The sequence below is a fragment of the Athene noctua genome, chromosome 5, assembly GCF_965140245.1.
Source record: "Athene noctua chromosome 5, bAthNoc1.hap1.1, whole genome shotgun sequence".
NCBI classification, from domain to species: Eukaryota; Metazoa; Chordata; class Aves; order Strigiformes; family Strigidae; genus Athene; species Athene noctua.
In genome coordinates this window covers 64,972,884-64,987,776 of record NC_134041.1, presented here as the reverse complement: position 1 = coordinate 64,987,776, position 14,893 = coordinate 64,972,884, and the positions used below count along the sequence as shown (strand labels likewise).

Sequence of the window (14,893 nt, the reverse complement as noted above, 5' to 3'; positions counted from 1 at the left end):
CATCTTGGAGGCCTTAGTGAAGCTCAGCTGTTTTGGTTACTGCAGTCACTCACCTTTGGGGTTAAAGAAAAAAGGAAAACGTCTCTATGCTTTAAATATTTTATTTTAAAGTTTCTTATTTTACCAGAATGGCCTATGCTGTTCTGCTCAGCCCCCCAAACTTTTAACGACTTGGAAATGGAGAGAAACAGGATGGGCGAGATGCAGTTCAGTGAGCTGCTACCCAAGGTGCGGCTCTCCTTCACCTGCCAGGGCATGTGTTGTGTGAGAAGTTTTAGGAGATAAACTTCCCGATGGAAGAATTAATTTCTTATCGAAACTTAATGCTTAATTTCTCTAAAAGTCTTCGAGAAAAGGGAATGTGAAGGGCTGCCCCTGCAGCCGCCACGCGAGGCAAGTGGTCTTCCCATTTGGGAAGGAGCGCTCACGGCAAGAGGAGGAGTTGCTGAACATGGCTTTTCCCCCTCTACCAAGACCAGGCTTATTTGGCCATCACCTCTGCAGGTGTCTGAGTACAAAACACAGATGTGTTGTACATATCTTCTGGAGCAGCACAGGTTATGCCAGATCAGACACCGGCTAGCTTAGTCAGATGGTAAAACTGAGGAATGCCTTTGCAGCAAGCAATCGTTTGAATATAGGATTTTGCTCATCGTGTTTGTGTTGATACCAGTGTGGTGGCTTTGGAGTCCTCCACCTTTTTTTTCTTTCAGGATGGAAAGCAGCAGTCACTGTTCCTGCTGACTGCTCGTGTGAAAGGATGCTGCTCCGGAGAGGCTGGTGGCAGCGCAACGTTCCAGCTGTCACTCCAATACCAACCAATACGCTCCAGCGTCAGAGCCCAGAAATCAGTAACTATCTAGTGATGGAGATTTCAGCTGAGAAGGTTTAGTCACTTTCTGGGAAGAAATCCAAACAACATTTAAAATGCGCTTGGGTTTTTTTCAATAGTGCTTTAAAAAAGGTCAGAGCCAGAGAAGAATGAAATTAGAAGATGGAATAGTACAAATCCACCTCACAAGGTATGGAGACACAACAATTGTTGTGATCGCAACCCTCTCACTTTCCCAAACAGTTGTTGCAATAATTTTGCAGTTCAGTTGAGCTTCAAATTTTTCATCTCCAGCTACAATAAAATTCATGATGCTTTATCCGATTTCCTCACCCTGTCCAAAAGGCATAAACAAATCCTTACTTCCATCACCACTCAGAATGCTGGCTGCAAAGCAACGGGAGAAAAAAAAAAAAAAAATCAATCTTGTTTTTAGTATTCTATAGTAGATTTATAGTAACTTGTTTCAATGACAATTTATCCATCTTAGAAGAGGTAGAGGCAATGTTAGTAATGCAAAGCCTGATCCTGCAGTTCTGCACATACATCTGCCTCACGTGGGGCTTCATGGACTCCTTTTGGGTCAAGTGAAGCTCAAGGATCCTGCCATCGCAGGTGCTGAGCTCCTCTGCAATTAGACATAGACAGTGGAAATAAAAAGGGTGTGAAAGCTTTGTGTGATACACAAGGGTGTACCCCAAAGGTGGTGTCCAAGGAAAACCAAATATCAGCGCAACTGCCTGCTCAATCATCTTGTCACCTGTCAGTTGTTTTTTAAAATGAAAGATTTTAACTAAATATGGATTTTTTTTAAACCACCAGCAACCGTTGCTAAACATTGCAGTTGCAGCAGAACAGAAAATAATTTGCAGTGGCTTCATCTTGAATTTTCCCAGCTGCTGCTGAGCATGGCTGAGTGCACTTACTTGTGAGCCAGCCTGGAGTGAGCCCTCGGATCCTGCCTGCCACAAACAGGAGATGGCATCTGTTGGGAGATGGCCTCCATCAAGAGATGGCATCCGTTGGGAGATGACCTCCATCAAGAGATGGCATCTGTTGGGAGATGACCTCCATCAAGAGATGGCATCTGTCGGGAGATGGTCTCCATCAAGAGATGGCATCCGTTGGGAGATGACCTCCATCAAGAGATGGCATCTGTTGGGAGATGACCTCCATCAAGAGATGGCATCTGTCGGGAGATGGCCTCCATCAAGAGATGGCATCCGTTGGGAGATGGCCTCCATCAAGAGATGCCATCCGTTGGGAGATGACCTCCATCAAGAGATGCCATCCGTTGGGAGATGGCCTCCATCAAGAGATGCCATCCGTTGGGAGATGGCCTCCATCAAGATATGGCATCTGTCGGGAGATGGCCTCCATCAAGAGATGGCATCCGTTGGGAGATGGCCTCCATCAAGAGATTGCATCCGTTGGGAGATGGCCTCCATCAAGAGATGGCATCCGTTGGGAGATGGCCTCCATCAAGAGATGCCATCTGTTGGGAGATGGCCTCCATCAAGAGATGCCATCTGTTGGGAGATGGCCTCCATCAAGAGATGGCATCCGTTGGGAGATAGCATCTATCAGGAGATGACATCTCTCCGGAGCTTTGGGCAAAGCAAACTGCTGTGTGATTTTTTTTTTTCCCCACATGTAAGAATCTGCTTGTAACACAGAAAAATAAATGTATATGAAATATTTGCAATTAAAAGCTTTCATTTTATATTTTAACATGTCCGGTTGCTTAAAGCGAACTAACTTGCACATAAACTGAAGAGAAGCAGTCACAGAGTCTACCTTTAAAAATACAGAGCAATATATAATTTTATATAGCAAAGGATTCCAAATCTCTCTGCTGTCCATCTGATTCATAACAAATTACTCTGCTTTTTCTGTTTGACTGTTGTACAGAGTTGGTAAGGTGCTGATCGGGAAATATTTGAGTTGGAGAAAACCAATCACTTCTCTTTTCTCTCAAGTGATGGGGTGTGTCATGTCAAACTGCAATTTTCATTACAAGTTGTATGATGCTTTTTTAGGTAGCTGTGAGGAAAAAAAGACACAAGGAATCATACCACTGGCAGAGAATAGATTAACTTCAAGGTGGCAGGGAAGAAAAAGACAAATTACGGTCTCATTTACAGAGCAATTCCCCTGGCCACAGGAGAGTTGTAATGATTTGAGCCACAAAAATTTGAGCTGAGTCACCAAAAACTAAATAGAATTGAATAAGATTGCATAGCAAAGACTACAGGCTATCCACTACAGCTCTTAGTCTCTGTTATTTAGCATTTTTAGAGGTGTGGATGCTCAGTTCGTTTAAATTTGGTTCTCAAGTCTGTCAAATGACAGCTGAAAATTTATTCCCTCAAAGTTAGTACCAAGACAAATAGCAAATCTTAAATATGTATTTTAAAAAATGTATTTCACAGGGGACAAGTGGCACAGCTGACAGCACAGGGCTGATGGCAGGCAGGCAGATTTTTACATCACTTTATTAAAAAAAAACAAACAACAAACCTTGGACTATGCTCTTTGTATGCAACTAAGCAGCAAATAGAACTAGTGCATTAATAAACCCACGGAGGTGGATCAGTCTAAAAAAGCCCATACTGCTGTGGTTAAAATTTAACTGAAGTACAGGACAGAAAAGGAGAGGCAGGTGTCTTATTTCTTATGCCTTTCCAAGGGCTGAAAAGCTTCCCTTTGCTCTTCAGGGCTTAAATTGTACACTGACTGATTTCCTCTACGCTATGTGTGTTAAGTACATATATGAAGCATATGAATTTTTTATGAATAAAATGTATAAACTCTTTAAAGCAATGACATCAAAAGTATCATTAAAGTCCCATATAATTTGAAAAAAAAAAATACACAAGACCATATAACATTTAAAAAAAAAAAAGAAATTAATTACATTGATTTCAAAGATGATTACTGCTTTAAAGTTTTGACTCAAGAAATCATAACACTAGAAGAATCAGAGTATAATATCACCGCATTACAGAAGAGGTATTTTCTCCTCCCAAGCAATTATTTGCCGTTTCAAATTCATAAAACTTTAATCTCTCAATGTCTTTACAGTATAAAGCAGTCAAGCTTCAGGAAGATAGCTCAACAGGTTTATTTAGAAGCACCGTTAAAAGAGACTGCTTCCTAAAGGTTAATTAAAAAAAACCTCTGGATGATCCAGAAGCATAGGATCAGTATAACCTGGGATAATGACATTATAATTAATAAAAATAAAAGCTAATGTAATCGCTGTTACTTTATCCTGACGATAGATTATTAATTTACGTTTCAGGTTTCACACAGACAAAATGGGGATGCTGGTGCCTAGTTTAGTTCAAATTCCAGAACTTTGTCTTCAGTGTTTTTATTAAGCAATATATGTTCTGTGCGATATCATGTTGTTACTGTCTTTTGTCTTTGTTTAGGTCAATTTGGGCTGAACAAAAGAATATATTCTCTTGTTCTGTAGTCCAGAACAGATTTTCTTCAGTATCGCTCCCTTTACATATCCACTCCTTCAGTGAAATGAATCCCTATTTGTTCCCTCCCTGTCAAAAAAAAAAAAAAAAATGTCGAAAAGAAGGGAGAGAATTATTGTGTGAAAACATGTGGATTTTAATTACGAAATATAGCTCTTCCTTAGAAAATAATCTATGGAGAGTAGATAGAACCTCCTTACCTCTGCCAAAGCCAAGACCAACTTGGTGTTTTCACAAAGAGCATGAAGAGTTTAAAACAGGACACAAAGGAGATCGTTGAGTAGCTGTTAAGCAACCTGGGAATTTGAACAGAGAAGGAACTTTTTATTACTCTTTAATATAACGCATTAGATACGGATTAGATACAGATTTAGCAAAAATTCTTTCCAGCCTGGTTATCAGCCTTTCAAGAGAAAAAGAAAGAACAGGCCAGAAAATTTTATCGAGGAGTAAAAACTGTCCCAGAAAGCAGTAAGGCGAGCTGGAACCCGCAGGAGTCAGGCTCTAGAAGATGGCTCCAGAGCCGTGATCTGAAAAGCTCTGGCTTGGCAAAGCAATCATAAATCATCGGCCGATGATTCCTCCAGGCCTTTGCCAGGTTGGTTTTGTTGTAACTATGGCAACACCTTTTGTCCAGACCAAAGTTCAATTATTTTGCATTTTTATTACCACTGCTGTTTGCTTAAAGTTTACCAGGGTAACTTCGTGCTAGCACAGAGAGCAGATCCCGGATAGCGAGAAGGAGGAAACAGCCGCATGCTAAACAGGACTAAAGAGACAAAAATACCCTGAATTGGTGGGAAATCGCCGACTGACAAAATGCCATCCAGAAAAAAAACAGCCATGTTTGCATCTGCTTTTCTGACCTGTGCGTGCTCTTTCGTGCTGATTTGTGTCGTGCTGGCAACCCAGCACTGGATGAGCAGTCAGGTTCGCTTTTCTGGCACGAACTCCAGCGTTACCGTGAGTCTCACCTACGGACTTTTTAGCGGCACCTGTGAACAGTTCGTTGATGCGGGCCTTCAGGTTTCAGAAAAGACTTTCCAAGGTGAGTGGTGTTGCGCCTGGAAATAGATGGTGTCTTCTCGCTCGTGCAGGTGATGGATGTAGGAACCGTGGGTCATTCTTGTGTTCCAGTCTGGGGATTTAAGTGGTATAAAGACCCCCCAAAAAGCACAGAAATGCCGCAGCGTTCTTGCCGATAGCAACTTCTTCTAATTACCTGTGAACTTAGCCTATGCCTAGGAACAAGTTAAAAATACAAAATAAGAACTTTGTGGAAAACCAACTTTCATTTTCGGAAGATTTCAGTGTGGAACAGAAAAGCAACATCATTCAATTACTATTTTATTAAAGGATTACATACCTAATTCACCTTCGGGGATTTTTTTTTAATTTTGTTAAGTTAAATTTGTTGTTTGATTGAAAATATTTTGCCACCTACTATCAAATGTAGCATCGTTTTTATAGAGGAAGGTTTTATGAGGCTGCTGAAGGGAAAAGAGCAAAACACGTAAAAGAGTAATTTAGATAGATATGGTGTTTATAGGTGTGCTGGACCTACGTATTAATGAAAATATTCCTTTTATTTCTTTCCTTAAGAGCGTCTCATTTAATTTTTAAGTGATATTATGAAACTTAACCAGTTGATTAGTGTATTTTCAAAACTTAGGCTTGCTCATGTCTTCTTTTTTTATGCTAAACAGAGAAGTATGGATTACAAAATAGCTTCTAATCTGTTACAAGGCCTTTCTTCTCCCACCCAATGCAGAGTTTTCAGGTGACTTCTCGTCATCATGACTTTCCAAAAAAACTCTGAAATGAGATTTGGAAAGAAGGTTATTAGAAAAACATTTCAGCAAGCATCCAGTAGATTCAAACTGTATCTTATGTTGTCATGCAACAGATCTTAGTTTTTGTGCATCTGCAGTTCCTGGTATTTATCCTCAGTGGTAGAATTATTATAGAAGAAAAAGAATTAAAAAATAATTAAGGAGGACAGAAAGACTGAGAGATAAGGGCAGAGGGATGATACCTGGGAATAAAACAAAATTAAAAAGGGGAAGAGGAGAAGGGCTTTTACCTAGAGCAATCTTGGCTAAAATTAAGACAAGCTGAAAAAAACCCTAGCATGAGAAGCAAAACATGAAAAAAAACAAAACAGAAACAAGAAATTATATACCGAGTACAAGCCACAGACTCAATACTGGTTTCACACGGTTCAGCAAAGGTTTCCTGAACTCTATGCACAAGTAACTACTGCTGTGAAGAGCATCCACAAAGCCCAAAGGCAGATAAGCCTGAAAGCTCTTGCAAGGATCAAGGATTTGCACTCATTTTATGTATCTTGCTGGCTCACTGAGTTCAGAGCAATAATGATGATACACACGTGTGAAAGTGAAAAAAGCTGGTCGAAAGGAACCTAATGAAAACTTGGAAGAGTAGGTCAAACAATTTTGAAACATGAGATGTACCTTAAGATATTCTGTTGGTTTGGGTAGGCTGTTGTAAGATGTCCCATCATGGAGAAGCCACCAAGGTAGCGTACAGCAGTCTTAAGCCTCCAGATGGTTCCCATCTCCGAGCTCTTCCCCATCTTAACTTAGTACAGAAATTGTATCCATACAAGCAGGCACCCAAGCTCTTAGAGCAGCAAAGCCAGTTCACATTATTACAATTATATTGCAGTGAAAAATCTGAGCACAGCGGTGTTCCTAGCACAGCATACATTGAGATCATCACATAACAAATACCAAATCACAAGTCATTCAAACCAGTCATAGCAGAATAATCAGAGTAGTTTTTAGAAGAGTAAATATGCATTTATAAAAATAGTTTATACATGATTCTATCTCCCCACGCCGGTTGGCTCAAGCCCCAAACCTCGCGCCACATGCGCAGACTCTTGCTGGTTTTAACAGGGCTCCGTGTGAAACCAGGAGTCCACCCGTGGAGAGCTGATTGCAGAGCGAGGCTGCAGTCTGGCAGGAATTCGGGGACATGTCTTGCCTTTGCACAGAAGCTAACGCAGCCCAGTCCCAGGGCCTGGGCACTACCATCGGGTAGGTTTTAATTACAGTTAACGGCAAGCACTCACAGAACACTCGCATCAGTAAAGGATTTCAGTTCTTTGCACGGGCTACATGCATTTTGGTGGTAGTGATCAGATTTAGGTTTTTATGCTTATTTACAAAATGTTATCTCAATTCTCACCTACCAGCCATTTAGGAATGAACAAAACGAGTGAGTTTCAGGAGTTTCTAGTTGCTCTCAACAGCTGCTGAAAGTAAGTCATGCTTTATGACTAGCCTAAATAGCGATTTGCCCACATCCCTCACTAGTTCAGCTGGGCATATATCCAAGATGAAATGAACTGATTTTAAATTAATTCTTAAGCTCCATACTAGGCATGATTGTCACATATTAAGTGTGATTCCATACATTCTTGAAATAAGAAAAATCACGGAATTGCATACATACCATTTTTAAATTCAAATAGTCAGGTCCTCCTAAGAGTAGATGTCTTTCCTTTGATGATATCCTTAAGTAAATGGATTGCCTGTGCTACAAAGGAATGAAGTAAGTGCTGTGCTTTCTCCACTCTAACACTTCAGACACCAGTAAGAAGAGTTATAAGCATCCTCTTAAATCACGGTGCGATCTGTCACTCAGCAAATATGGCCTGGCTGGGGGTCTCTGCTGCGCATCCTGAGTGTGCTTCTCAATAGACATTGTCATATTTGCGTGTGAGAAAGGGAGAATGGAAATCACAAAAGAGTAAATCAAAGACTAGAGCTTGGGCCTAGAGATTATTAGTTAGCAATAGCCCAGGTTGGCTTTTATTGATGGCCATACAAAAGCAGATTATCAACAACCTTTACAAAGACCATAACTTATTCTTTCAGAAACCACAACATTAAGAGAAATTTCTGAGAGTAAAGATGAAAAAGAAACAAAAGAATATGGTTTCTCCAAGTGTACAGTGCATGAACTGCCTGGTCAGGGTAGCCTCTTCCACTGACTGCCATGAGTGACCTTAATAGAGCAATAAATCAATAAGGCTACTTCAGAGGCTCAGGGGATGAGCAGAACGATCTGGCAGAATGATCAAGTTATTAAATAACTTAAGTCCATCGAGTCTTCGTTAGCCATTTTAATGATTTGTCTTAGAAAGGAGCCACCTATGACTATAATAGTCTGTAAAAAGTGTTTCTTTACAGCTTTGCTTCCCAGTCAAACACGTAAAAATTGTGAGCAAGGTGCAGGAAGAGGCACACCCAGAGAGTCTCATAAAGTCAGGATTTATCTGACTCTTGGCAACCAGCAAGGCCAACAGCACACGAGGAAGCCTTTGAAATTTCCTGTCGCAGGACGAATCGATGAACTTTCTAACTTTTTAAAATACGTGAAAAATGCTTGAAAATTGCTGGAACTTTGTTAACGTTATCATCGGTTTCCAGATGCGAGATGGGATATCCTGAAAAGTAGAAAGCTAGGTTGAACTCTACTTTAGTATTTTTTGGTTTTGTTTTCTTTAACTGAACCATCCATTTTGTGTTGTAAGGGATCATAGACCTCGTGAAAGTTGCCAGATCAGCACTGCTTAGAAAAACCTCCAGGCTGGCAGCTGGATGTCATTCACACTGGTCAGTAAAAGTTTGGGAAATTCTCTCCAACCGTACAAGAGTTAAAGATGAAAAACAAAGATACAGAAAATTAAAGTGAGACCTGGCAAAGGTAAAAACCTCTGGTTTTGTTCTGGAATGAGGTTATGGTACATGTAATGGAGGTTATATGATGTGGAAGTTATCCAGCTGTGGGTTACTATCGATCCCATTCAAGTAGATCAGCTACTGTGCGTTCCTTCAGTTTGCACAGACACTTCATTTAGGAAAAAAAAAAAAATCTGCCACCATGAAAACAGTATTTTATTTATAACCTTTTGTCTTGTGCTGTTGCAGACGTGCTTACAACAGGCAGAGTCTGACAAAATTACATCCCCTGAACTGCGAATCACTGTCAGAGATAAACAAGATCAGTTAGGGGGAGGGGGGCAATAGGTGTAAGCAGCCAATTCTGGAGATGTTCTGAGCGATAAAATTAAGTGAGGCTGCCAGAGGGAAATTACACAAACCTGTCTGATTTGGTTCCAGTCTTATTTCTTGATCTAGGAAATGCCCAAGCAGTAAGGCTGCTTCAGCGCAAGGACATGGTACAACCAGCAGTGTGCTCTCTTCCGTTTAATTGAGTGATGTCCCCTGAACGCCCATCTTCCCTATTCTTCAGGGAAAATTGCTTAAATTTACAACTGATTTCCGTAACACATCCTTACCTGCCATTTCCTCAAACAGAAATTAACTTCTACCAGGAATATTATATAAAATGAGAGAGAAGCTTTCCTTTTCATCTATTTCCAATAGTTCTTCTTTTTGTTATGAGTGTTTATTTTCTTTTTATGGGCATTTTACTATCTTTTCTGAAATGATGTCTCCTATTTATGCACTAACTGAATACTTTGCAGTAATGGCTTTGTATTAAAAGCACCATAGAATGGAAGGTTTCCTACAGATGGCTGTCTGTCACAGCACCCATTTGAACAGAGCTTGAAAACATTGTTTTTGTATTTGTTATAGGGTAAGGCAGCCACAGGCATATTATAGTTGCCTTTTCAATCTTTAGATTGAAAAGGGGAAAATAATGTATTGCAACGCAGCTATGCTGCAATTACACTTGGGGTGTATTACATTCACATTTGTGTCTCATTATCAGCAACGTACCAAATAACTAGAAGAATTTAGGCAAAAACAAAAAAAATTGGTTACAGTCCTGGAGAGGTTGGCTGTACGTGCTGTGTATATATGGTCAGCCACGCCACTGCCTCCACCCATTTTTTTTTTTTTTCCTTGCAGGATGTGGAGACAGATCTAGTGAGGGTGTGAACACCAGCTCAACCTTGCCTCATCTGCCCGTGAATGACCATGCTCAGTGACATTTGTCCTACAAATGCACCTCACCCCTCCAGGCTAATGGCTTTACTGGCCCTTTAGAAGCTGTTCCCTCTGTCACATTTATTCCATAGGAGGTGGAACTGCTGCTATATTTAAATGGAATAATCTACAATTGGAGCCAAGTTTTAAATGTGTATCTGTAGAAGTTACCAGACATCTCAGGAATGATGGGCAGAGGAACACCTAGTTTTTTGATCTGATTTAGGCATAAAATTTCTGTCTGGCCACATCAAGAGAAAATATTTACAGAAGCATTAAGTAAGAGAAATTTACTACCCAGCCTGATGGCTGGGAGGTTTGTGTGCCTGCAGGATTATCAGGCATGTACTTATATCAGACTAATGTACCTTCACCCCATTTTAGATTTGGGTTCACGTGCTGTGTCCAAACCTACTGTTCCTTCTACACCCTGATCTCTACAGATCAGCCTAATCTCTGGTTACTAGCTTTTAATTACAGCCACGTCACTAAGTCATGAGGTCATCCGGGCCCACCAGACTGTGCAGGGAAGGCTGATTATCGATGCTGAGCCACTGTATTTCAGTTGCAGATAACCTGAGGAGCACCAAGGCAGAAAGCACAATCACTGCGATTATTGTGATTCTGGTTCTTGGTTTACTGAGTTCGCTTCTGAGTTCTGGATTTACCTGCACTAATGCTGTCAGTAATCCCTACCAGACATTTCTGGGACCTACAGGAGTCTATACCTGGAATTCCTTATGCGGTGAGTAACACATCCCATGCTGACCACTTTCTGCCCACCATATAGATGAATATTCTCATCAGTTCCAAGATTAAGAACTATGTATCTGTAAAAGGAAACACCTGGAAAAAGTACTCTGTTCGTTTGCTTTTGATTTTCAACCATGTCTGCTGGGATACCTGAAAACTATCTTTTAAGTAAGAGTAAAATAGGAGCATGTACTTGAAGTGACACCATCGATCAGTAAGAGTCTGGATTCACTAGCAGGAAAAATGGAAATGAAAAAGCCCCAACAGGTGTAGCATCCTTTCATGCATGATGCACATCGAGAAAAACAGAGTAAGCTGACAAATAGAGAATGACACTAACAGAAGAGTATGAACTGGATGTGACTAAAGTGCAATTTGTAACCTCTTTAAGACATTACGTCACTATTTTGTGGTATTTGCAGCATATCTGTTGCTGGGTTACATACATACCAAATTAGGCCTCTAAGGTTGAATCTACAGGATGGACTCTAGCTTCATTTCCAAAAAATGTGTTGAATCAAACACATCCACAACAGCGTTAACACAGGGAGGTGGCAGTTAGGAGGACTGAGTCATGGTAAAATTTATTTCCTTCTCTAAAAAACACTTTCACACATAAAAAGTAAGTTTTAACATTCCCTAAGCAGGAAAAAAAAAAAAAAAAAAAAAAAGACACTGAGCTCTTAAGAGACATGAAGTGTGTTAAACAGGTCCCTGGAGGTGTAACCCCTCATTCACCTGATAGACTTGAGCCCGACTCCTCCCAAGGAGCCTTCCTACCCTCTTCATCTCGCTGTGGTAATGACTTCAGCTCTCACACTCAATTTGCCTCAAGAGGATTATGCGTCCCTCTAATACTAGGTTTGCACTCAGAAAATTCTCTTTAAAGACATCTGATTACAGAATACTTCAGCGTTGGCGTTTTGTCCTTCAAAAGCTCTTCAGGTCCGAAGACACTCCGCTGGCAGAGCGGGAGCTTGCTCGCCCTTGGGCTGTGTCCTCAGCAGCATCGTCCTGTCCTGGGGCTGCACTCTGTGAGCTGCCTTTGCCAAAATCAGACCTTGGTGGAAAGGGAATCGTATAGATAAATGTAGTCGTATTCATAGCAAGTATTGGTGGGGGTGTGAAGCCCACCCGTTGTTCTCCAGCCATGGCTAACACAGCGTATAAAAATAAACGATGAAACAGCTGTGGATGCCTTGAAACAGAGTAAGAAGAGTGAGCAAAATTCTAGGTTAGACAATTATTTAACTTTCAGGAGAAGCAGATCATTGTCTCATCACATGAGAAAGTTGTTAGTTTCCTGAGCCCAGCACCCGTTACGCAGCCTGAATCTGCAAGATTGGACCTGAAATGAAAGGACAGTGGTCTTGCCAAAATAAATATTAGTGAGAAAGTAAACCCCCATGTTGACTGAAGATTGTGGTTACTTTTTACAGCCCTATAAGTGCTATGACCTGGAAGTCTATTCTGCCATGGGTATGTTTTTATGAAAAATCAGGCATCACTTGATGTGTGAGTGTATCTTGAAGGATCCTAATTCTCCTACCAGATGGCCTGAAAGTTCAGTGTCGTCCTGAAAAAAACCCTGAACCTGTTTCAGTGGGAACATGCATAGAATGGTGTACCTAGAAATATTTTCACCAATGATCAGAGATTATACCTCCATTAGCACTATGAAAGTAGAGATATAAAAACATTATTTAGCTAAACGTCAAAGTATCCAGATTCCATGTATATTCAGAAGGGTATAGGAAGTAGATACAGATCTAATAAGACCTCATTTTGAGTCATCACAGCGTCATTGAATCATTCAGCTTGGAAAGAAAATTAGGTCTTTAAGTCTATGCTCTTGAGCAAAGCTGTGCCAACCCTGAACACAGATCAGGTTGCTCAGGGTTTTATCCAGTTGTGATACTGCACACTTCATAAATTTGGGCTCATATCAAACAGGCTTTCTGAAAACCACCCAAAGGGTGAATATATTATATTCATCAGCACTAAATTCAGTGGGAAAAAAAAAATAATTAAATAGCCTTATCTAAGAAAAGTCAGTAAGAATCCATTAATTTTAGAAGATATAGTTGCCAATGTCAAAACACCTGACAGATTCTGTTAGGTGGGATAAAAGTCCTTTAAATGACCTCATATTTTACTAACGGGAAGTAGTAGATTAATCTTTGTTTTAGTCCAGGTATTCTAACTAATTTAACTAGAATATCTACAAGTAGCTACATAAATAACACTAGTTTCACCTCTAACATCTGTACTTACATTTTCTAGGAATCTTCATACTTATAGCCATGATACTTTTTCCTGTGAACATAGAAGAATATGGCCTGTCTACAGAATTGGCCAAAGGATGTTTTTCTTTTCTGCAGACACATATCGAATCTGAACACGCTTACGGATATTCATATTGGATCATGCTCCTCATCATTTTTCTGAACATTGCTTCTATCATCATCATATATTTCTATGACCATGCCAGATATTCTAAGAAGAAAGAACAGGAAAGGCCCATTGAAAATGCACCAAAAGATGTCATTCTCTTTTAAGGATACTGCTGAAAAGAGGATGTAAAGAAAAATGACTATTTAATATGGACAATCATGGCTGATCATTTCCATTCAAATTGAAGCTGTGTGTATAGTTCAATTAACAAAAGAGCCTATTTTGCCTTCAGAGTAATTTGATTTTATCTTTATGGTAGGCATTAGCGTAATACTTACAAGTTTCCATTGGTAAACGTGCCACTTAAACACCTCCGAGTAGATGTGGCCTGAAGTATGTAATGCCGGCGCCATCCCATAGGAACAGACCTCAAGGACCTTATGGATCTGCTCTTCCCTGGAGGCACCGCCGTGAAAACATGCTCCTAGACAGGCTCCTCCTCTCCGTATCACCACCTCTTGCCCACACAGCACAGAGGGGCTGGCTCCCACCTCTGCTTTCTGGATTTTTCTGGACCCTGGGAAAGCGGTGGCTGCCCTGGCTTTCTGCAGGGGTGCACCAACATCAGCATACTGTGGATGTGCTTCTGCTTCAACCCGTCGGGCCTGAAAAGGAGGATCAGAGCCACGGTTTTGGTTGCGTATGTAATTTGGGATCTCAAGAGGCAGGGCGGGATGAGAAACGCTCATGAGGGTATTGATGCTTCATTTTGTCCTGAAATTCACAGAATCATCTTGGTTCAAAAAGCCCTCGAAGCTCCTCCAGCCCAACCATGACCCTCCCCCTGACCGTTCCCAACTCCCCCAGATCCCTCAGCGCTGGCTCAGCCCGACTCTTCAACCCCCCCAGGGATCCCGGGGACTCCCCCCTGCCCTGGGCAGCCCATTCCAATGCCCAACAGCCCCTTCTGCACAGAAATCCTTCCTCAGAGCCAGCCTGACCCTGCCCTGGGCAGCTTGAGGCCATTCCCTCGGGGCCTGGCGCTGGGGCCTTGGCTCCAGAGACTCACCCCCCCTCTCTGCCCCCTCCTGGCAGGGAGTTGCAGAGGGCCAGGAGGTCTCCCCTCAGCCTCCTCTTCTCCAGACTGAACCCCCCCAGTTCCCCCAGCCGCTCCCCAGCAGACCTGTGCTCCAGACCCTGCCCCAGCTCTGTTGCCCTTCTCTGGACACGCTCGAGTCACTCCATGGCCTTTTTGGGGTGAGGGACCTAAAATTCATCGAGGCGTGGCCTCACCAGTGCTGAGCACAGGGGTCAGATCCCTTCCCTGCATTTCTTACCACTGTCTCTTCCTTGCTTAGGGATTTTCTCCTGCAGGTCCCCATGGCACTGCCCTGGTGACTGTGGGCAGGCTTGTGGGCTCCTGTTCACAGGCAGGA

At 41.6% G+C, this 14,893-nt stretch overlaps 1 protein-coding gene across 1 annotated transcript; it reads left to right on the top strand.

The window, feature by feature from the left end:
• Positions 1-5,142: 5,142 nt before the first annotated feature.
• On the top strand, positions 5,143-14,350 carry CLRN3 (clarin 3). Its single transcript, XM_074908495.1, has 3 exons — positions 5,143-5,371; positions 10,876-11,055; positions 13,347-14,350. The coding sequence occupies exons 1-3, from the start codon at positions 5,143-5,145 to the stop codon at positions 13,619-13,621; spliced, it is 684 nt and encodes a 227-aa protein (XP_074764596.1). The 3' UTR covers positions 13,622-14,350.
• The last annotated feature ends 543 nt before the right edge of the window (positions 14,351-14,893 follow it).